The sequence below is a fragment of the Dromaius novaehollandiae genome, chromosome 19, assembly GCF_036370855.1.
Source record: "Dromaius novaehollandiae isolate bDroNov1 chromosome 19, bDroNov1.hap1, whole genome shotgun sequence".
Classification (NCBI taxonomy): Eukaryota; Metazoa; Chordata; class Aves; order Casuariiformes; family Dromaiidae; genus Dromaius; species Dromaius novaehollandiae.
This window is the reverse complement of record NC_088116.1, coordinates 4,561,365-4,584,288: the sequence shown is the minus strand read 5'-3', so window position 1 is coordinate 4,584,288 and position 22,924 is coordinate 4,561,365. Positions and strand designations below refer to the sequence as shown.

Sequence of the window (22,924 nt, the reverse complement as noted above, 5' to 3'; positions counted from 1 at the left end):
ATAGAAGTGGCTGTTTTGTGGGGTGAAAGGAGAGCTACACCCAATGTGTTGCTAGGAGCTCTTTACTGCTTTGACATCCAGGCAGCAAATTACTCCAGGGAGCTTTACCGTGCTGTAATATCTGCTTTGGACTTTGACTACACGTGTACCTATTAGAGCACGATTTGGAGTTGACTTTTTTTCTCTCTTTGCTCGAAAATACTTTCATGATTCATGAAACATCAAAGGGAGTTTGCCTGACTTCTTTAGTACTATTTTTATACTGTTAAATTGCTGGGGTTTGATATCTTCATGAATTTCGTTTAATAGCACAACTGAAGCCTCTTGGACGTTTGCGAAAGCCAGAAATGTCTCTTATAAGTAGATTTTGGTGAAGATGAAGGACAGTAACTGAAACCTATTAAATGCATGGCTGGATGAGCGGATTCTCTTGCTTTCTTTATTAAAGAGCCTCTCTTTCTTGGTGTGAATGAATGGAAGTCAAATGTGAATGGGAAACCATGGGAAAGAAGAGTGCCTGCGTGGTGCTGCTGGGTGGGATCTTTGTCATGTGGTGTTTAGTTCAGGTTCCTGCTCCTTGATGCTGTGAAAACTAATGATGTGTTTTAAATGTTACTTTCCACCTGTCCTGTCCCTGGGGATATAATCAAACAAAACCCCACTTGAAGCATTCCTCGGAGAGTTGACTGGCCCCTCAGTTACTTGGGTTCTTGTGCTGATGCTCTTTATTGATGTAAAAATGTCATAATTCACATCCAAATGCAGGTATTTTTCTAGTTATGTTCCTAAAACAATCTCCAATATGGTGCACTGGAAGGTGTTGTAGTTAATAGTGAGATTTTGTTATCTCTTATTTCTGCTCTGTTTTCCATCTCTGGAGAGTGTATTCAATTAGTGGTCACAAACCCACCCATGAAAGTGGTCTGGAAAGCCTAGCAGATAGTGGAAAAAAGCCTGGAAAGTATTTAGAAGAAAGATAATTATAAGTTTACTGCAGAAAAATAGGCTAGCTCAGCCCCTTTTTATCTCAGCAGACTGCCAGGCCTAGTTTAAGATTTCTGGTAGCTTTGGCTAAAGGAATTGTGGTTTCTAGCAGTTTACTGTCATTTGAAGCACAGCAGTGTTTGTTGTTGTTGCAGTTGTTTGTGTGATTGCATTTTTGTTTGTTTGAGGATTGTGTGTGTGTGTGTGTGTGTGTGTGTGTGTGTTAAGGTGAGGGTAAGTCGGAGAGGAGTCTCTAATCCTCAGGTACCCAAAGGTTTTGGTGTGTGCGAGCAGCCGCGGGAAGAGGCGATGCCCCGCCGCGGGGAGTCGGGCCGGCCGCGGGGTCACCCAGCACGCTGCCTGCAGGCGTCCGGTCCAGGAGAGATGCCTGGGTAGCGCTGACCCGTCTAGATAACACTGACCCGAGAAGAGATCCTAAATCTGCTACAAACCAAGAGTGTCCGAGATTGCAGAGACTTCATGTGTGATTCGCTTTTTGCAAATGGTTCAATGCAGGCTTTATTGTGCATGCGCACAGATGGTCCTTGGTGGTGAATGCAAGTGAAGGTAGCCTTGGGATCAAGGCTCCAGCCTCTGCAGTTTCCATTTCCCTTGCGTGAGCGTTACTTTGAATTGAAAGGCTCACAGCTCTCCATGGGGAGCAATAATTTCCAGCGGCTAAAGCAAGTGCCTTCCTGTGCTCTCTAGCTAAAGCAATCTCTATGCAAAGATGTGGCATAAAGACTTTTATGTTTCTGAGTGCATGTTAGTGGGAAAAAAAAATAATTGTGTGTGTCTGTGTGTGGGCTTATATAAAGCGTGGTAATTACTGGGAGGGCGGTGAGGCACACGCTGGTTGCTCACGCATGCCTAAACCTTGGGCTACTTTGATTTCTCTGCCCTAGCCATATCTTACAAGAAATGCAAAAAATGCTAACACCCATTTCCCTTGTTTGTTTTTGAGAGATGTTTATGCATGATAGATTTAAAAAAAATAGCTATTTCAACACCTCAGTTCAGCAAGGCATTTGTGCAAGTTTCTTAGTTTAAGGATCTGAGAATCCGCATTAAGAATATCTGTAAGTACTTTTCTGAATCAGAGCCTAAAATAACAAAGCCTGTAGACAGGGCTTTTAATGCTTGATGAGGCCTCTCTTGCGTTTGTTGAATCCTTAGGAATCTGGCTGCTCTTCTTTCAGTGCTTTCACCGTACTTTGCACTGCAGCTGGTTTCGGATGGGAAGGTCACTGTAGCTTGTCCTCTATAAGGAAACAAGTACCAGGGCTAAGTTTCATCTGTTTATATAATCTCATTCATTTATGTGGCTCCTGATACTAAAGACTTATTGTTTCTTGGCTATTTAAAAATGCTATTTTTTCAGTCCATGTTTAGTGGTTTTTTTTCTTTTTGTTTTTTTGATGGTCGAAGGGTTTGGTTCTGTGACGCTTTCTGACATGAGTTACTTGTGCAACTTGAGCAGGATTATACCTGTTGGGGCTACTGGGATGGGCTCCTCTTTCTTGCTTAAATTTCCTACTCCTTTTATTTCAACATAGTGGATCCCTTTTGTTTTACAGTTAGATATGCAGGTATTAACTGTGGGCTGTACCTGAAAGGGTATATTAGCTTTCAAACATTCCTGTGAAGCAGACAGCTTAAGTGAGAATTATGCTTGACATTGCAGGCGGGAAGGTTTTCAAGCAAAATCCCCATAAATAAATCCTGCATAACGCAGGTTATACATACAGCTAAATCACAAGTGTCATGTTATATTTTAACCCTAACTTTTAAAGGAATAGAATGTTCTGCGTTTGGCACCATTAAAGAATCCAGCCTATTCTCCAACATTGTCAGGTCGTCTTCTAGTGTTTCTGCTACTAATGGGTCTGAAATGGAAGATTAAAGAAGTATATCATTCTTTGATAAGGTCGAGGAGTCTTAAACAAAAAATATTCAAATTCTTCACTCACCCACCCCTGCTCTGTACAAACATTTTCACAAAAGTAAATGTACCCACTCTTTCTAACATCAGTCTCTGTGGAAAAAGGCACTGCTTTGAATAATCAGTTTAGTCCTTAAAGTGTTTCCAGTATAATAAAAAGTGATGGAAGAATTCAAGGTCTGCAGAGGAATATAAGTGCGTAACTATTTATTTTGGCTCTTTCTAGTATGTGTAGGCATTTCCATTTCCCTAGAAGTATCAATTAAGGCATATTGACTTTTATTTCTGGAAATTGGAAGCTTTAGTCTCTTAGCTAAATAAAGAGCAAGATTGTGGTCTGTTCAAACTTTTTCACCTCTTTCATACCTTTGCTCTTTTATGCTTCTTAAGACATAAAGAATTTATAGTATACAACCACAGCCAAACAGTGTTCGCATGGATGCATTTAAAAGTAGGTCAGTGCACCTGGAACTGTGAAAAATTCACTGCGAAGATTGAGACATTGTGAAGCTTTTTACATGTTAGAAAGGTACGTCTGATAAAATGTGTTCAATACGCACAGATGTAAAGCTCTGCTATGAATTGATCACACTGGCATCAAAGGAATGGTGCTGATTCTTCAGCCAAGGAACTGGCCCTTACTGAAATACTAACTTGCAGCAGGGCCTTCTTCATGTGGGGCTTTTCCCTTAGCTTGCTTTTTTTCCTTAAAAGAAACTTAAGGTCACTGTTAGGTTTGAAGTCTGTTTTGTAGTCATGTTTGCAGAAAACAAAGAGTTGTTGTACCACCAACAAAGTCATTACTTCCTATTTCCTCATCAGGGTGAAGGCAGCGCAGAATGAGTTAGGACAGCAAATCCTGGCTGACTTTGAAGAAGCCTTTCCTTCGCAAGGGACAAAGGTAAAGAGCTGGCCTCCCCTCTTCCTTGCCTCCAGCGGCGCTGCTGGAATTACCTGTCAGGCGTAATTGTCATCTGCTTTTATCTCATTTTGCTTCTACATTTGATCTGTCTCTGTTTCAGGAGTTATTTTGGAAAGCAAACCGGTCTCCCAAGCCGTAGGGCGCTGTGTGCGCCATTTCTCCCCATTTCCCTCTGGTGAATGCGGGAGGGAAATGACACCCTTCCTCTCTCACGCTGTGTTGGAGGTCTGCTTGGGAAGCTGTGTTATGCTCACCGTTTGCCCAGACAGAGGAAAGCACTAATCAACGTGACCCCGTCACAGTGGCTTTCAGAGTCGGTCCATTGTTTGAACGCGTTTATCGCGGTGGGGCCTGCAGGGCGGTCAAGGAGCGCAGCAGGCGTCACGTGTACGGCCCTGCCGCCCCAGCATCTCACCCAGGTGGTTCTCACCCACGTCACCGGCTGTTTGTCAGACACAAAAGATGCATTTAGGAGAAGCAGAAGTTATATTTAGGGAAAGCCAAGCGCGGGCTGTTTCATGACATGCTGTCACCAAGTCTGCTGGGACCTGTTGTCTCTGCTTTATACAGACAGCACAGACACAAGCCTGGGCTAGGACTAAGGTACCAAATATGCTTCCCCCTTGGGAGCACTTCACAGGTTAGCCAAATAATGCATCTGAATGCTTGAAAGGATACCGAGGGTAGGTGTGAATTTGAATTTATTACAAAGAAAATGCTAGTTCTGTCTTCCAAAGTATCAGCTCTGCTGGTTTCTTCATAAAACTAACAGAAGTGCAGAAAAGCGAAAAATGTTTGGAACAGATTCTTGATAAAGAGGATATCTGTGTCTACATGAAGCAGCTTCAAAAGAGAGTATTTTTTTAATGCTTGTAAATTTTATCTTCTGTCTTCTCCACTGATACAGTGTTATGGGCCACTACAGAGCAGTATCAGATGCTAATCTACATGTGGCAACTTGATCAGCTCTAGACTGCTTTTTTCCCCCATTAATTTGGCCTTCAGTTTTGTAGAAAACAGTTTTCTCGTCCCACTTGTCAGTCACTTCTCTTAGCTGCTCTTCAGAATATCGAGGCTAGTGGAAGGCTTTGCAGAAGTCATGGGTTCAAGGGGTCTTTTCTGTAGAAGGAGCTGGCTGCACTTGTGCAGGTCAGTAGCTTCCTGGCTGTGGAGCCGCACAACAACTTTACTGCCTGTATTAAGGAGGGAGCTCAACTGTTTGTCTGAGAGCAGAAAGCATCAAAAAGAGAAAAGTATTGGGAAAGGGTATACACAGGATAACCCTAGATGCAGTACAATTCTCAATCACACCTTTGGCTGTTTAACCTTAAACCATTTGTTCCTGTTTATTTTGACAGAGGCCTGGTGGACCCAGCAATGTCCTGCGTGATGCATGTCTAGTTGCCAATGTCCTGGATCCCAGAATCAAACAGGAAATCATCAAGAAATTTATTAAGCAGCACCTCTCAGAGTATTTGGTCCTCTTCCAGGAAAACCAAGATGTAAGGGAAACATAGCAGGCCAGATTTCGATTTTGCATTTTGCCCTAACCTAGGGGCTCGGAGGCAGTGACTTGCTAGTTTGCTACTGACTGGCTGGTGAATTTGGAGGCAATGTGGTCTCCTGCCAGGATTACTTCCTCCTTTCTTAGAGCTCAGATTCACAGATCAGCTTTGGAAATGTTTTTTCCTCCTGTAACAAATAAATTCAAGTTAGCCATATACTTTCTGCCTTGTAAAGGGTTGAAAACTCTCTGATCGTTGCAACCCCCCATCCCTAAACCTTAAAAAAGGTGGGAGGGGAGGGGGAGCATGTCTGCTAAGTGGAACAATTTGTGTAGATAATTTTTAAACTTCTTGTCTTGATGCTAACAGTTTTTAATATATATATATAAAATCATCTCAGATTTATAAAAGAAAATGTTTTGAATCAAAAATGTATTTTAACTATTACCAAATTTTGATAGTTTATGACAAAGAGGAGAAAAAGACTAAAATGCTTCATTTAAAATAGCATTTTTTCAAGCAAGTCCTTTGAATTGATCTTTTTGCTTTTGTGGCTAGTGCTTGTGGTGTTTTGGGGGAGGGGATGATCCCTGTCTGCTCTTGTAGCAGGATTCTGGCTTGTGGTGACACAAACCCCAGAGTTTGAAAACCAACTGAACATGAAAATCCAGGAATTCCTGCCTTCTGATCCCATTGCTGACCTTAACTTCTCAAAGAGACTGGTGGGATTGAATTAATTATTATTGGATTTAGTTTTCAGTGGTACCTACGTGATTAAAAGTGCTGTTATCCTCACTTGCAACAGAACTTGCTCTTTCAGTTCACGTAAGGCAGGACTTTCAGTCTAGCTTGTGGTTAAGCATTTTGAAGAATGGCTCTTGGCACTCAAAGTATTATTAATATTGATCAAGTTGACCTTGATTGATAGCCCAGTTTCCTCCGTGAAGCGACTGCAGGAAAATTAAGCAGCCAGGCTAAATATTAGCAGCTGCCGCTCTTGAGGATGATGTTCTCCACGTTATTCAGGTCGCCTGGCTGGACAAGATTGACCGGCGCTATGCTTGGATAAAACGTCAGCTGGTGGACTACGAGGAGAAGTATGGGCGCATGTTCCCCCCGGAGTGGTGCATGACGGAGCGCATCGCGGTGGAGTTCTGCCACGTCACCAGGTGAGCGTGTCCGGGCGACCCGCGATGCTTCCCAGCAGGCGCCAGCCTTAAAACAAGAGACTGGCCTCTCTTTTGCCACATTAATCACATATACAAAGGACTTTAAAGACCGTCTCCAAATATCTGTGTAGCTTGCTCGTGTTTTAAAACAACAACAACAACAAAAGCGTGAAAACCCTGCGAAGTACCCCTAACACTGTATTTACTGTCAAGGGAGTGAGACAAAATGGAAATGAATTTTCAGTTGAGCAGAGATAAGAATCAATACTATTAAAGGCTGAGTGAGAAAACATGAGCTGACTATGGCGTGACTGCCCCAGGCCAATCTCTTTGAAAGGCAAATGTAGGGGACCAGGGGAAATGCTAGCCAGAGTCCCAGTAGCACCATTACCTGTGTTATGGGACCCCAACTGAGGATGCCAGAGCTTTGATAGCACTGTTTTTTCTGGCTGGAGTGGTGCACAGGGTGTTAGGAGATGGGGTCCTGTTACACACAAAGCTCTAAACAACTGTGGTTATATATTTGAAATGTGACCTTTAAGGCAGTGTTGTAGTTCAATGAGAGAAGCTTAGGAATTAGCTTGAATTTTGTGTTGAAAGTGTCTCTCTAGGGACTAGACTGAATTACAACCTTAGGTTTTGGATCCTGCTCTTCATGTGCACATAGGTGATTAATGTTTCCATCCAGAAAACCACATTTGTCTTTTTCTCCCCCCCTCTCTCCCTTTCAGGACAGAGCTTGCTAAGATAATGCGCACAAGAGCAAAGGAGATTGAGGTGAAATTGCTTTTGTTTGCAATTCAGAGGACAACCAACTTTGAAGGACTTCTGGCTAAACGCTTCTCGGGTTGCACTCTGGCTGATGGGACAGTGGTAAGGGGATTTCTAAAGAGCAGTCCTTCGGTCCACAACTTTTAGGGGAGGGAAAAAAGCCTTTTCTCGCACCTAGCTATGGTAATAGGAGACTGCAAAGGGTGTCTCCTGCAGCCTTCTCTGCCAGGAAAATTCTGACTTGCCCTGGCGGCATAGCGTGTTAAGTGTGTCTGCACTCAGTGGGTTGTAGTCAGGTAAAGGGATTCTTGAGCTTGCAGAGGGTGGTAGACGAGATGCCGTAGGGCTCACGAGGAGGGGAGTATACTGATTGTGTACTGTTTCAGTTCCCCTGGGCACTGTTATTTGCAGCTGAAGCCGCTTTGGTATGGAGAACCACAAAGTAATTATGGCACGGTGACTGCATTATAACATGTGTTCTCAGCGTGCTGATGACACATCACAACTGAAAATCCCCTCTTCTGTTCATTTCTAGTTACCACATAGTTACCACATGGTACCAGCTTTCCACCCCACGTTGTCTGTTAGGGTAGTCTTGCTTGCAGGGGCACCGATAGCTTCCGCTTTCAGCATCTCATTCAGTAGATTGTAAAGGCAGAGCCAAGAGAAACAGCTCACTGAGTATCTCTGGGGTCATCTCCGTGCCGTCTCTGCCTGAAATCCCAGCCAAGTGCTCTGCCAGCCAAACGCCCCAGGAGCGCAGAATCCACGTGTGGCTCGCGAGCCGCTGCTCTGAGGTTCGCTGCTCTGTCCAGCTGGTGCCTTGAAACCTACTTGGATGTGATAATGCAGCCTAGCAGGCAAGCCTGGTGGGCCTGTTAGTAATTTGCTGTGGATCAGTAGGTGCCACTAATTAAAAAGGGAAGTCCTATGAGATTTTCCTCCTGGCTGAATTTGAGCTCTCTCAAGAATATGGCTTTATTTTTCTGACAAATTTCGTACGAATTTTGCAGCTTTAATTAAATTGACTTCACTGGATTGTTTTTATCCCTTTGGAGAAGGTAGAAACAGAAGCGATTGTAATAGAGAAAAAGAAAAAGGGGAGTGTATGGCTTGAAATAAAGAAAATTCTCCCCTCCCCCCTTTCTGATCTGCCTGGAGACTGTGAAGCCCTGTATGCAGTCATCTGACCTCTTTTAAGCACAGAATGAAGCCCATAATTATAAATGGGTATCCAGAGAGTGCACAGTGGGGACAAGCAGTCTGGCGGGAGCAATAATGCAGGATTTATTGCAGCAGCACAGTTTTCGAGCCTGCAGTCGAAGGTTGTATTAGCAGTCCTCCAGTTAAGCCTCATATTTCTAAAGGGTTTAGGACTGACTCATGTCAGTGCCTCCTGAGCAAGATCTCAGTACTCTGCTGCTTCTCCTTGAGCCTTTGGTACCCTTTCAGGCTCTGTGTCTAACAGCGGATGAAGCAGCAAGCATGTTTGGGAGCCCTGGTGGTCCTCTCGGTGGAGATCCCACATTCTGGAGCGAGGGGTTTGAGAGGACGGAGATTTGGCATTAGTCAGAATGCCCCTTCGAGGGGCAGTACAGGCGGAGGGGGTGAGCGCAGGCACGAGAAGAGCAGGAGGAGGCAGACTCTAGCCCTGGACTGGAAGGGACTGTGCTCCATCCAGCCTTGATGGAGAGGCACCACCTGGCCCTCTGCATCCTCCTCTCTGCTTGGAGGAGACAAACTGCTGTACAGTGCTTTGAAAGGCTCCGTAAAGCAAAACGTGCAGCTGTGTGTGAGAAGGTACAAAAGGGACAGTTTTGCAAGGAACTTTCTCTCTTTTTTTTTTAACAGAAAAAACCAGAAGTGCCACCTCCCTCCACCAACCCATTTCTGGAGGATGAGACTGGGACAGAAACAGATGAAATTGTGATTGAGAAAAGTGATACGGACAGAGTAAGTCTTCAGAATTCCTGAGCTGTCAATGAGGCAGTCACTGTGCTATCTCTATAGTGTGTTTCATCCATTACCTCTGCGATGCAAGCAACACCAAGCCACTTGTAAAAGCCCTGAGTTTCCAAAGCACTCTACAAGCATTAAAGGAGTGAATAGTAAGCCCCAGTGTTTTAATTGGCATCGATATCAAAGCCTGCAAGCCCCCTATTTCAATCATCAGACTGACACTTTCTAAGTGTTCAGTTGTTTGGGCCTGGTACCCTCTTTGTTTGGTGAGTTTACAGTCCTGTAAATGGGCAGTTTGCAGGTGGTATCCTGATGTATGACCAGCACCGTAGGTACCACTCAAATCCCCACCCCTGGAGATTTTGTGGGGTGGTAGCTCTCCATTAGCACTGTTTGGTGCAGGGCATCCCCACCAGATTTATACATGAGTAGGGCAGCCCTCTGCCTTCCACCCACAACAGAAATCCTGAAATAGAACTGTTAAGACAAGTTTTGCTCCTTCCATTAAAATATGACTTGGAGAGGGGGTATTAGTTGGGCTTTATCAGCGATCTGGAAGACTGATATTGAGAACCTGGGGAGTTATGTGCTTTGGATACTTTTTGTGAAGAGCTTTCTTTCCACTATCTGTTATGGCTGAAAGAAGGTTGGCCCTGATGCACCGATTTGTCAGGAAGGATTGGCCGTACTGGGAAAAGTCGGGAGTGCTAGCAAGCAGGTGAAGAGATAAGACATGAAACTGTGGGCTGGTTTTAATGAATAGTAGAATTCAGTGCCCTGGCCAGAAACAGTTCAGTGCTCCTGTGACAGGAGCTCCTTTGCTCCCTGTAGGTAAGCAGGCTGGTTTTCCTCCTGGTATGAAAGCTGCACCCAGTCTTCTGGGCTGTTCCATGAAATGCAGTCTGTGGAGAGGTTTCCCTCTGTCTCTGGGCTTTCCCTGTGTCAATACCCACATCTCAGTGCTAGGACTGCTGCAAGAGTGGCTGCCCCACAGACCCCGTCTTGCAGATGCATGCTTGGAAGCCTCAACCTTTAGGCCCCACTACTTCCCTTTCAAAGTGTCCTCAGTTGGTGGCCGGTGCTGGAGCGTTAGTGCTGGAGGCCTGATCTTCTTTTGCATTCACTGGCTGAAGACGAGAAGGAAAAGGAAGGGTTGCAGGTGAACAGTTCTGGTTGGTAGGGCACTTCCAAGGCTCTAGTCTTGGATTCTCTGAGAATTCAGGACACTTGCAAGTGTAAGAGGGAGCACAAGAGTGAGGGGGGGAGAATTCATGTTAAAAAGAACCTTTTAGTGATCCTAACCGTTAGGTTTAATCTGTTTACTTTGGATAGTAATGAAAGGAAACTGGGCCAGCTGCAGACCTCCTTACTGTGACAACAGTAACCTTTTATTATTTCCATCAAACTCGAGGAGGAAATAGCTTAAACATCTGCAGCTTTTGGACAAGATTGCACACTCAGAAATACAGCTTTACTGCTACTGTTAAAAGATTTAGTATTCTCTCTACCAGACATGCTGAGAGCGGCATGATGCAAAGACCCATGCGCACTCACAGAAATCCAGTGCTGTGTTAGGATTCGGCTCTGCCAGCCTGGTGAATCGTAAACATAATGAATCTGCAACCTTGGGTTGGCACCGCTGTTCTGGAGACCTTTGCGACTGGAAGGTTTCTGTAATTAGCACCTATTGTTTTCCTCCCAGCTCTGACGGGCGTGTGCATCCGGCAGAAACGAGCAGGCACTGGTGAAGGGGCTGGGACGGAGGATGCTGGGTGGTGGCTCTCTCCCAAAACAGTAAAAACTTATGTTCCCCAGTCATGCTGTTAGTGAAAAGGTTAACAAAGTCAGTCACATAGAGGTGGTCTGGTCTCCATAAAACTATTTGTTCGCGTTAGGATTGCAGCCGCATGTTAGTATTCATTTTTGTGTCTTTGACTCTTAATTATTTCTGAGAAATGCTTGCTTTGCTATTCTGTGCTATTTTTGCCAATGACCCAGTGCCACCTTCTCTGTCATTTAGGAGAGTACCTCCTTTAGGTTCTCTTGATTTGCTTTTCTTTGGGTTTAAAAAAAAAAAAAAAAAGAACTGGAAAAATTTATATCCTCACTGGCTGGGAGCTGAACCTGGCTTTTTGTGGAGAGAGGCAGGAATTCCATTCCAGAGTCACTGATGCCTTCTTTGCGGGCAGTGAGAGGTTGTCAGCTTGCCAGCAGGCAACAAGGAAAATTGTCTATCAATAAAGAAAAATCTAGTTGTAGAACAAAGGGGAGCTTAAAGGTTTGGTCCAGCTGTGGTACTTAAACATGACAGCTTTAAGCATACTGTAGTCCCAGTGGCTTCAGTGAGATGTGCTTGGCCACTTTGTAGAGTATGGTAATAATAAGTTGGACTTTGCAAATGTATCCCAACTGTAGGAATGTACAAAAAAGTTGTTTTGCAATAGTAAATGAAACCTCAGGCTTTTAAAAATACTGTATAAACTGAGAGCAAACCGGATGACTCCCAAATGGCATATGTGCTTACTGCTCAAAATTTGATTTTAAAGTAGAACTCTGCATCCCCAGAAACATGTTTCACAGTGAAGGCAATCCTGTAATGTTGCCTGTATAATTCCAGCTCCGGTAATTACGTTCTGTTTATCTAAATAAAATTCATCCAGATGAAGTCTGTAACTTTAAGTTATTATCCTTAATGTTCTGAATGTAGGGATTTTTCAGTGTTGCTTCCAAACAACTGCTGTGTTTCATTTTGGAGGTTGCTGGTGGAGTCCTGTTACTTTTGGAAGGATGCAGTGAGGTTTCCTTATTTGCAAATTGCATTGAGCCTCTTCTGTTGAAATGTGTTATAAAAGCATGGAACAGTCTTCTCTGTAAGAATATTTTACAAGTGAAAAGAAAATTCCTTGGAGTACTAACAGCTCTGCAAAAGCAAAGGAAGACTGGGACACACGGACTTTGTATATTCTGTTGATCATATGCCTTTGATTATCTGACAGCAAATTTCTGGGTTGTAGTATTCCCAAAGACTTAGATCCTCCTGTGCTGTTTGCATTAGTGTTTCTTCTAGATCTTACAGGGCGGGTTTGAAATCAACACTCTAAATGTTTCCTTACAGCCAAAGAAGCCAAAGGTCCCAGACAACCCTTTCCATGGCATTGTTTCCAAGTGTTTTGAGCCTCACCTTTATGTATATATTGAGTCCCAGGACAAGTGAGTAACCAGAATGCTCTTTCGGATTTGTTTGCTTTTGAATGTGTATTACAGTGACATTGCCCTAGATTATGTATTCAAGTTGCAGAACATGAATTTCTTGAAGTGCTTATGGTTCAGGAACTTTGGAATGAGTGGAGCCTTCGCTCAGGCAAAAATATGAGTGTTCAGAGGGCTGTGGATGTTGGTTTTATCTGTAATTGCAAAGGCCTGCAGGAATGATGCCCACTGCCTTTCTGTGGAAGAGGCTTAGTGTTTCTGAAATTGCTTCTGCAGTCCCCACTGCAGGCATATGCCTTTCTTTCATCTCACATCTTCCACAAATGGTAGGTTTGCTTTTTCTGTAAAATATACATGTGCCTTTTTGGCAGAGGAGTTTCAAGATTTGCTTTATAGAAGTAAGTTCTTTGAGATCCTCAGATGAAAGCTGCTGTAGATGAGTTAGCTGTAAGGTAACGTTCTGGTCGTTCAGAGATTGGGACACTGTCGGGGATTTTGCATCCCTAGAATCCTCCTTCCTCTTCCTCTTTGACTCACAGTAAAATACTTCAATGAACAGAGATTTCAGCTTGGAGCTCTGAAATGATTTTAGAGTTCTCATCACGTTTTCTTGTGCACCTTGATTCCCACCAGGGTTTAAATAACATCTTTGTAATGACTGCAGTGTCAGTTGAGGAAGAAGATGGTTGAAAAATATTTAATACAGTCTCTTAGTACAGGTTACTGGCTGGAAACGAGGAGGAGGTGCCTGCCTCATGTAGCTCATCTGTCCGTGCCCTCCTATCTTCTGTGGACTTTCTGTATGGCAGCGTGCATCAGCTGAGGCTCACAGTGTCACGGTTTTGCCCTAACCCTAAGTTAGCCATCCTGAAGAAGGGCTCCTGGTGTCCTGTAAACATTCTATACTTAAAAAAAAAAATTAAATAAAGCCTTGCACAGGGGTTTGTCACGCTGGGGTTAGGTTCTGCCCTGCAGCATAACAAAGGGAGATGGATTTTTTCCTCTTTCTCAGCAAATTGAGCACTACCCCGTTTGAGTGTTTCCTCTCCTTCTCACTGAGGGCCATTTTAATCCCCATTTTGGTAATTCTACCCCACTGTGCTCCTAGCCCTTTCAGTGGGGTTTTTTTTTCCTTTTCCTTTACGAGCCTAAGATGTTTTATATTAGCTTTATAGCCACAGACTGCAAAGGAGTTCAAAGGAAAACTGCCACAGTATTCCCCATGCTGCCCTCCTCTGCCAAAATTTGCTTTTCTTTGTCATTTTTCACTCTTTCTCCCCCTTTGAAATTTTGAGGAATCCGTGACTGATGTCTGAAAATGAGGAGCTGCTCAGATAGTTAACTGTTTATTTGGGCTTTGCCTAGAGAAAGTAGTGCGATAGCTTTGTTCGTCACTGCTTTAGCCTGTGGCAGAAAGCAGCTTGGTCCTTTTCTCCTGGAAAATTGTTTCCATACTCATTTAAAGGAACACAGTGCCAAAATCTGCAGCAGTTTAACAGGAGACACCTGAAAGAAAAGATGCTGCTCTCCACCCCAAGCTGCAGCGTAAATACCAGATTTCTAAGCAGATTGTGTTTCTGTCCCTTTTGGGGATAGGCATGTTTGGCTCTTGCTCGGGGTCTGGCAGAGCACGAGGAGCGGGCGCTTGCACGGTGAGCAGTGCTGCAGAGCAGAGCAGCAGCCCTGTTAGAGGTAGGTGTTGCCAGTGTGCAGAGCCGTGTTTAAGTGCGCTGAAACGTGCATTGGTTGTTTGGGAAAACTGGCATGTTCTCCTTGCGGCCCCTGGAGCAGAGGGGTTTCCAACAGACCCACTCAGTGGATACAATCCTACAAGCGGTCTGGGCATCTCAACACCATTCCCATCTCCCGATGCCACCTGATACCAACTATTAATGTCACAGGACTGACTGGCTGACTGAGCACAGTGTGGAGTTGTCTAGGTCCTCTCTCATGATTGCCAAAGATGCAGAGAAAGCACTGAATAGCTTGAGTGAAAGAAAAAGCAGAAATAAAAGGATTTGAGAACCATAATAAAATTGTGTCCTGGTATGATTTCATTTCGTATCTTCCCTTGCTTAGATATGGAGAGTTCTTGCTCTCAGCAGATATGCTGCTGTGAGGAAATAGCACAGCTGCCCTTCCAGAGAATTTGCTTTAAGCCTTTTTGCAAAACCTATATGGAGAAATTGTTATTTTCTGTAGCTCTCCTGCCTTCTTGTTTTGTCTCCCAGTAGCTTTTTCTGCCAGATTTTTGGAGCTCCCATTGTTCCAGGTTCTTAGCTTTGTTTTGCTGAAGCCCGGCGTTTGTGCCAATTGAAACCAGTGTGAAAGTTTCACTGACATCAGCTGAGGTGTGCAGTAAAATATATTAGTACCGTTAGTACACAATGGCCTAATGTTTTCTTTGTCTCCAGCCCATGCTGAAACAAGAGCAGTGATCCTGGCCCGTGCAGGGCAGTTTGGCCAGGTTAGGGTCAGAACAAGCGGGAAGCCATAGCGCTGCTCTCCCAGCTTTTTGGGACAGCTGCATCTGCTTGTGCATCCTAGTTGACAAGACCTTGGCGGACCGGGGAAATGTAGATATATTTCGCTTTGCCTCAGAGAAGAGGAGAACATGTGGAATAAGCATAAAGAAACAAAAGCCATTGACATTCTTCACTGCGTCTTGAGACAGAATCAAAAAAAATGGGGCTGGTGGATGCTAAGAAAGCCCCATTTTGTTGCACAGATGGAGCAAAGCACAGATGCAGAGGTGAAAATGCAGCTGTTTAATTTAGTGGGGCTTTTGAGAAGGGGCAAGCCACATCCGCTCTGCTTGGGAACCTGAAGGAATGCTGCAGCCCGTGCCCCGTGCGAGCCCTCCTTCCGTCGCCATCTGTTTGGCTAATGCGCAGCTACGGTGGGAAGTGTAATTTGCTTCACTGTGGTCAACTACGCTGAATGCCTTGGTTCAGCGTTCAGTTGCCTGTGCCAGCGTAGAGATTTATCGCATCAGTTGAGCAGCCTGATGCTTTCACAGTTCTCCTAGCAAAGCGGAGGAGCTGTGTCTATGTGTGCAATCAGAGCTACAGAAAGTACTCAAAGCAGCACGCAATGAACCTGAAAAAAGGGCTACTTCTGTAGCCGAGCTTAAGCCAACGTGCCTTGCTTAGCATTTATAAAGCTCTGGTTTTGCAAGGACAGAGCTGTAGATGAGGTTGGCTCAGCAGAGCATCCACAGTAGGATTTCATCTCCTTTGGTGCCATAATCTGTAAGTTTATTGGGGAAGGGCCATGTCACCTTTTCCACTGGGGCAGCGCTGTGGATTCTGCGGAGAAATGCAATGATAGTGATTTTTCTCTTTCACAAGATGAACAGAAAGAGAACAGAAACTGGGGAAAAGTTGTTGTTGTTTGTTATTTTGCCCTTTAATTGGCAGTGGTAGGTGAGGATGTGCTAAAGGACCTTAACCACCATCAGTGCTGTTGTTAAGGTTGTACCCATCCCCGGAGACCCGGCGCAGTCTCTTTGGGCGAGTTCTCGTACTGTGCTGTGCGCCCTGTGAACTGGCTTAGGATTAAAAGAGCATTAAGTTGAAACTCTTTGACAGGCTTTTTAAGAAGGGTTTTCGTTTCCTTGGACAGCATTGCTTTCTTGTCAAGTAAGTCAGTTCCCGAAAGATAATGATAAAAAATCAACTGCAAAGGAAAGCATCTTGTTTAAAACTGGTAGCTCAGCTCCTCATGGGAGCAACAGTTCAGGTCCTTTCTTTTCCCGTTCTCCTTCTGAGGATTTGGCTTTCTGCACAGATAACAGGGCAGCTCAGCACAGCCAGCAGCTGAGATGCTGCAGCCCTCAGCAGGGAGAAGGGCGAAGGCTGTGCTGTGGGCAGGGAGCTGAGGGAAGGGAAGCCAAAACTGCAGTGGAAGTGGGAGCATAAAATACATGAACTTGGCAGCTACTCTAGGTCAGTAGAGCACCGTTCGGTCATCTGAAATGTCTATATGTTCCTCAAAAGCTAGCCTTCCTTGTGGAGGAATGTATGTATTTGTGTGTGTGCGGGGAGGGGGTTTAGTGGTGTAATTTAATTCGTCTGGCAAAGACGACTACGCTTAGCTAAGCTCCAGTATCAGGAGGGCTGTTGCTGGTTCCCGACACGATGTGCTGTCTCTGGAGGAGCAGGGCTGAAGGAACTCCCTGAGATCAGGGGGCTTGTTTGGGTCTGTATTGATCGTCCTGGCCTTCTGCCAAGCTAAAAAGCCTTTCTGTCTTGATGAAATGGTGGAGTGAAGTTTATTGTTGCCTAAAGACCAAAATATTTGAGTAAAGACCAGGTTATAATGGATCGCTGGAGACAATAGTAGGGCTTTTTGTGCTTTAAAAAGAGTTCAAGTCGGAAGTGCACTTTGTGCTCATGCTAAATAAAGCTTCTTTAAAAGATGTGTGAAGTTGTGCAAAACCAGGTGGTATCCAAATGGGACCAAGAAACGGCAAATGGCACACCGTTTTGAGCCCATCCCTTTTAAAGGCATATTCCCCAAGGCCTGCTCCGAAGGCAGCTGATATGAGAAGTCCAACTGTGACTTTTGCTGGTGCCAGGAATGAAACTTGAGCATAAGCTTTATGCACTTTCATCAGATGTGCTGAACCCAGTCCTGGCAGACTTCGCAAGCTTTTATATGTGACTGGAGAACAGATTGAAGCCGCCACTAAAACTCTGAGTACAAAGGGTCATTACTCATCAGCCCAGTCCTCGTTATTGTACGCGGTTTGTGCTGAGGAGGTGGAGATAAGAACGGGCTGCAATACCAAACTGCTAAAATCGGAATGCGTTTATTGGTGTCACAAGACAGGGCATCTGGTTTTAAGCATTATTCTCTCTCTCTTCCCTCCCTTTCCTCTCCAGCGTACTAAAATATCTTTCCCTTCTTCCCTTGCATTAGAAATCTCGGCGAGCTGATTGACAGGTTTGTGGCTGACTTCAAGGCTCAAGGTCCTCCCAAGCCCAACGTGGACGAAGGAGGAGCTGTCCTGCCCAGCTGTGCCGACCTCTTTGTTTACTACAAGAAGTGCATGGTGCAGTGCTCGCAGCTCAGCACGGGCGAGCCCATGATAGCCCTGACCACCATATTCCAGAAGTACCTTCGGGAATATGCCTGGAAAATTCTGTCTGGAAACCTGCCCAAGTGAGTTTAGCTTCCCAAATGCTGTGGCACAGTCTGAGGCATTCCAGCAAGGAGCAGATGCTTTATAAAGCTAATTAACAAATAAATGTTCGCAAGTATATATGTTTCACTGTCAGAGAAACCACATAGCAGCAATATGTCTACATTTTCTTCAGGATTTTCTCAAAAGTTCAGTTCGTTGCACTGAGAAACAGCATGAGACCACATGGACAGCCATAACACTTCTTTATCAAGGAGCCTCTGGAAATTAGCTTCACATTCTGTTTTGATTAACAGTAAGAATTCCAATTTCTTAAAATTCCTTTTAAAATGCCAACCCAAGTCTCTTCAGAGAGATCCGACTTCCAGAACTGCACGTACCCTGCTACTAGGGTAAGAAATTCATGCTGTGATTCTCAGCTGCCTGGTGTTATGAGCTCAAAATTATACATGTATATAATAATTTTTAATGAAGATCATATATTTGTGTGGTGCTAAAGTGCTTACCTGTAACTATTTCTGCTCTGAAAATTTTTATATACATACAAATAAAATATGTAGGTGTAAATCCAGAGAAAATAAAGGAAGTCATTAAGGGTTTACACTAAAATAGGTAAGGGTACAGGCTGAGGGAGTTCCTTGAGAAATCACTAACCTAACTGCAGATTTTTTTTTTGTGCTATTTGCCATCTTCAGTTCGTTTCACTTGTAAACCTGGGAGCAGCAGAATGAATTTCTGAAACTAGTAAAATCTTTTGCAGATGGAAGGGGAGAGGGTTACATGCAGAGAAGTGGAAAGATAAATTTAATGTGCATTCTCCGTCAGACCTCAGTTGCATTCTTGGTACACATTTTTTTGTGTGCTCCATTTTTGCTGTCCAAGATAAATATCACTGTCCTATTTTTTAATGGGTTTGGATTATAAAGAGTTGAGAGGTAGGGAATTTCCTGACTCTAAGCTGTTCTGATTCTTTCTTTGTTGCTATACAGCAGTTAATCACTTGAACACAGTGGAAAGAAGCCACCTCTCCTGTATTTTATTGTGTTGATATCATCAGCTTTTAAAATGGGTTACTAAAGTTTCAAATGTGTTTTGACATCTCTTTAGTATTGAGAAGATAACTACAACAAGCTGCATGATAGTCATTGAGATCTTTCCGCAGTCTTTCATTAGATTTTGAGTAACTGACAGTCAAGGTGAATTTAGCTGTATTAAGCTTAGTTCTAATCTAACGTGATGCAAAAGGACAAATTGTCCTTTGCCTGGAAGACTTGTTATCAAGTTATGTTTGTTTTCCTAAAGATATTTTCTATCCAAAATAGTTATGGGTTTGATGCAGAAATGACTGCAAGACATTCTCTGGCCTGTGTTACACAGGGCGTTGGACTTTGTGGTCTTAAGGGCCTTTTTTGGCATTGAAATCCTGTACTGATTTTGCAATGTGTGTGTCTGTGTACACCTGAGAGCCTCACAGATTTTGTCTTTTTTTCCCAGAACAACTAGCAGCAGTGGTGGGCTCACCATCACTAGCCTGCTGAAAGAAAAGGAAGGCTCTGAAGTGGCGAAGTTTACTTTTGAAGAACTCTGTCTCATTTGCAGCATCCTTAGCACTGCAGAGTACTGCTTGGCAACCACCCAGCAGGTGAGCTTTCCTCTGCAACCCCCTGAGATGGCACCGGCAGCTCTCACTGGTCTCTCAAGAGATGAAGTGCTGCTCCCTCTTCAGGGATAGGCTGCTGTGGAGAGGGGAAGGAAAACTAAAACGTACATGGTAGTGTCTGCTCTGCATAGTGTCCTTCTAATTATGGAGCTCTACATAATTAAATCTGTTTTTCAAAGAAAGGAAAGTATTGATTTTGCTGTTTCTCCCTGGGAAAACTCGTATGATTATAATCCTGCTTTGCATCCTCAGTTTTGCATGGCATCTGTTTATACTTGTTACATAATTTCTCTTAATGGAATGAAAAGGAAAAAAAAAGAAAAGCTCTGCTTGTGGTTTATGATCTGCTTTTTGTAAGAACAAGGCTAATTCAGTGTATGATCAGGAAAATGCTCACATCAAGTATTGGGGCAAGGCAGACTGAGGAGAGGAAATTTATGCTGATAGGCTTTGCAGCCACAGTGCTTCTTATATTCAGGTGCTTTCAGAATGCTGTAGATCAGTAGAGGAGCTGTGACGTTTGGCCAGATCTAGGTCTCTCCATCACTAGAACTGGTGATCCTCCTTCTCTGCACTTTGGGCACAGACAGCGTATCGGAAAACATCTTTGTTAATGGGACTGATGCCAGGGTTAAGTTAGTACTGATGTTATACTGGAGTTACCTATATAATCTTGGAGGTTAACTTTGAGGTCACCATCACTGGCCATCCTGGGAGACCAGTATGTCCCACAAGGAGAGATTTCTGTTTCCATTGTTCACTGACTGAATTTTGGATGTGGTCTGGGTACAGTTTAGAAACTGATTTTTCCAGGATGCAAGTTTTCAAGACTGGTCATTTCAGGTAAGAAATCTGATCTTTCTATTGCTTGTTTTGTTTCCTAACAGTTGGAAGAGAAACTCAAAGAAAAAGTGGATGCAAGTCTAATGGAAAGAATCAACCTGACAGGAGAGATGGACACTTTCAGCATGTATGTCCAAGAGATGCATCATCCCACAATACGTCAAGCATCCTAGTTTGTCAGCCAGATAATGCTGGAGTAGTACGAGCACAAAATCCCGGAGTTGTAGGACCCAGCCAGCAAGTGTCAGGATATGCAGTCTAGCACAGGCATTTCCCTGGTGAAGGAATGGTCATTCCTTGGCTAGTCCAAGAGCAGCAGTAGTACAGACTTCAGATGTAGTTGCTCCCCATCGTCCCAGCCAAAGGAACAAGAGCACTGGAAAGAGGAAAGGAAACAGTGAGTTTCCATTTGAAACATCATTTGCATCTTGGCAGCTCTGTGAGGTGGCTGTTACATTTCAAGAAAGGAAGCTATTTCAGTCTATTCCTTCCTGCTTTAACTTCCCACTGTTAATCAGCAGCCTTGTCAGTGTGATCAAACCCCATTTCAGATGACATAAAAGATTGACCCAGTCTTATATTTGGGGATTATAATTGAGAGAAGATTATCATTCATTAAAATAACTTTTCATGTAACCATGCTAAAAATATTCCCCTCTAACATCTTCCCCTCTCCACTGCTGACAAACAGATTAAATATTTTTTGAGAGAAGGAAACGAAGGCAAAAAATAATTAGTTGTTTTGCCTCATGTCGGGCAAAAAAAGCCCATAGTGAAGCTGGGAAAGTAATTCAAATCACCAGCTCTCCTTCTCCCTGGAACTAAAATTCAGCACAGATAGCAGTAAGGCTTTTTCAGAAGACTTCCTTCCTGTGAATCCTCCTCTCTTGCTCCACTGGGCAGGATCCCACTGAATCTCCATCCAGATTTTTCATATGGGCTCGGGCTCCACTCCGGTCTGCACAGGCTCCCTTCCCTTTAGGTGTTTCTAAGACCTTGTTAAGAGGAGCGAATCCCTGATTGAAAGCTGGGTTGCTGGGTCCACTAAGCCAAAAAAAAGCAAGGTAACTGGGGAGTAGGAGTAAAACTTGCCATGTGGTAGGATTTTCCTGACGTGGACAAGCCGAGGGCAAATTTTGCCTTTTCTTGTGTCCTCTCCGTGAAAAGCCAGACATCTTATGCTGCTGCTCAGGTTCCTCAGTGCTGCCTCACAAGGTGCTTTGTTGTAGGTAGCTAATATGACGTGTTTTGGAAATTGTTTTAATGTGTAGTTCACATTTGCAATTTTGGATAGCTTTAAAGTTAAACCTTGAAGCCCGATGTATCTTGTAACAAAGACTTTTTAATTGACTTTCAGTCTGTTCCAGAATAGCATTTTGTCCAGTCTTCTGTCAGTATAAGTCATATCTATAAACCTCTGTTTGGCGTTTGCTCATTGAACATCAAACAAGTTGTTTCTTCTGGGATTTGATTTCTCGTTAGGCACAGTCATAAAGAAAGTGATAAAATGTTGCTGCTTACGCACCCGGGAAAGCTTTTCTTCCCTCACAAAAAGGGGGAGGCTGCCAAACTAACAGCAGTGCGTATAGAGCAATTGACTGGAGAGGTTTTTACTGCCAGGGTAGCTAACCATTTTCTTTAGGAAATGTGGGAAAGGTAGTGGCCTCTTCTTGAAGTTCAAGAGAAGGAAAATTAGCCTGTGAATCCAGAAATCCATGAGTTCAGAGATCCCTTGAAGGCCTGAAGTACAAAACTTACTGGGTTCTCTGGTAGAACCCATTCTGCTCATTTATTGCCTCCAGTTCTCTCCCTGTAAAATTGTGTGTGTCCGTCAGGAACTGTGTGGGGATTCATTAGCTGCAGCTACCACGTCATTAGATGCTGCCTGGGGCAAAAGTTTCAAATGGCTTCTAGCATGACCAGGAGCCAAGTTTTCTTGGCACATCGTCATGCTTTACATTTGCGACACACCTCTTGCCGCACTGTTACCCCCATAAAGTAGGTGTGTTTATTCTGAAGTGTAGACAAAGGTTTTTCTCCCTACTCGCCTGCGTGGTGACCCAGCCTTAGACAGACTTCTGACATGTGGAAACTGGTCATGAAGTCACTTGCGTTCCATTAAATGGGTTGTGTGTTCATTTTGGTGCTAAGCCACAGCTCTTTCCTACAGCTCACTGCCAGCAGATACCCGGTAGCAGTCAGCTGTGCCCAGAAGACCAGTTATTTCAGTCTGGCTCCCTTGGCCTTGCTCGAATTGGGGAATCCCCCAAGAAAGTAAATCCTCTGATGCCCAGCAGATGCAGAGGCACTGGCACAAATGGTCGCAGGAGTTTTTGTCTCAGCACAAGTTTCAGATCATGTAACTTGAAGCCAGTGATCACTTCTTCTCCAATATTAATTTTTCCAACTTGTCCAACATTTGTCCAACGTTTTGGACAAGTTTGCCTTTGTAACAACAAAGTAATTGCTCTAAAGAACTAGTTTTTTATTTAGCATCCTGTTCCAGTCTTTATGTGCTAAAGCGCTAAGAAAAGGAATAGACAACCTCTGCGAGTTGTAGTGATGAAGAACATCCAGGCTTCCCAGCAGCAAAGTTGTGGGTGGATACCATACCTCATTGAGGAGGTGGATGTTTAAAAATATTTAAAGGAAATATTTTTAACAGTGAACTCCAGAGTAGTAATCAGGACTTCATGAAGAAGAGGAGGGGGAGGAAAGATGGTTCGAAGGTCAGATTTTGTATAGGTGCTACAACTCTCATCTGTGCTAGCATTATCAGAAGGACCAAAATTAAAATACAGTTCTTGTATGCA

The 22,924-nt window shown here is 43.9% G+C and overlaps 1 protein-coding gene across 2 annotated transcripts in view; it reads left to right on the top strand.

The window, feature by feature from the left end:
- Window positions 1-22,924, top strand: part of VPS53 (VPS53 subunit of GARP complex) — a 69,333-nt gene that overhangs the window by 24,214 nt on the left and 22,195 nt on the right. For both annotated transcript variants that reach the window (XR_010392263.1, XM_064523174.1), the window contains exons 8-16: window positions 3,749-3,827; window positions 5,207-5,350; window positions 6,380-6,522; window positions 7,254-7,395; window positions 9,145-9,246; window positions 12,368-12,462; window positions 17,386-17,628; window positions 19,103-19,250; window positions 20,156-20,238. Coding sequence is in view for 1 of the 2 variants with exons in the window: in XM_064523174.1 (XP_064379244.1) it covers window positions 3,749-3,827; window positions 5,207-5,350; window positions 6,380-6,522; window positions 7,254-7,395; window positions 9,145-9,246; window positions 12,368-12,462; window positions 17,386-17,628; window positions 19,103-19,250; window positions 20,156-20,238 (1,179 nt within the window). In the remaining variant the exon portion in view is untranslated. The remainder of the gene's footprint in view (window positions 1-3,748; window positions 3,828-5,206; window positions 5,351-6,379; window positions 6,523-7,253; window positions 7,396-9,144; window positions 9,247-12,367; window positions 12,463-17,385; window positions 17,629-19,102; window positions 19,251-20,155; window positions 20,239-22,924) is intronic.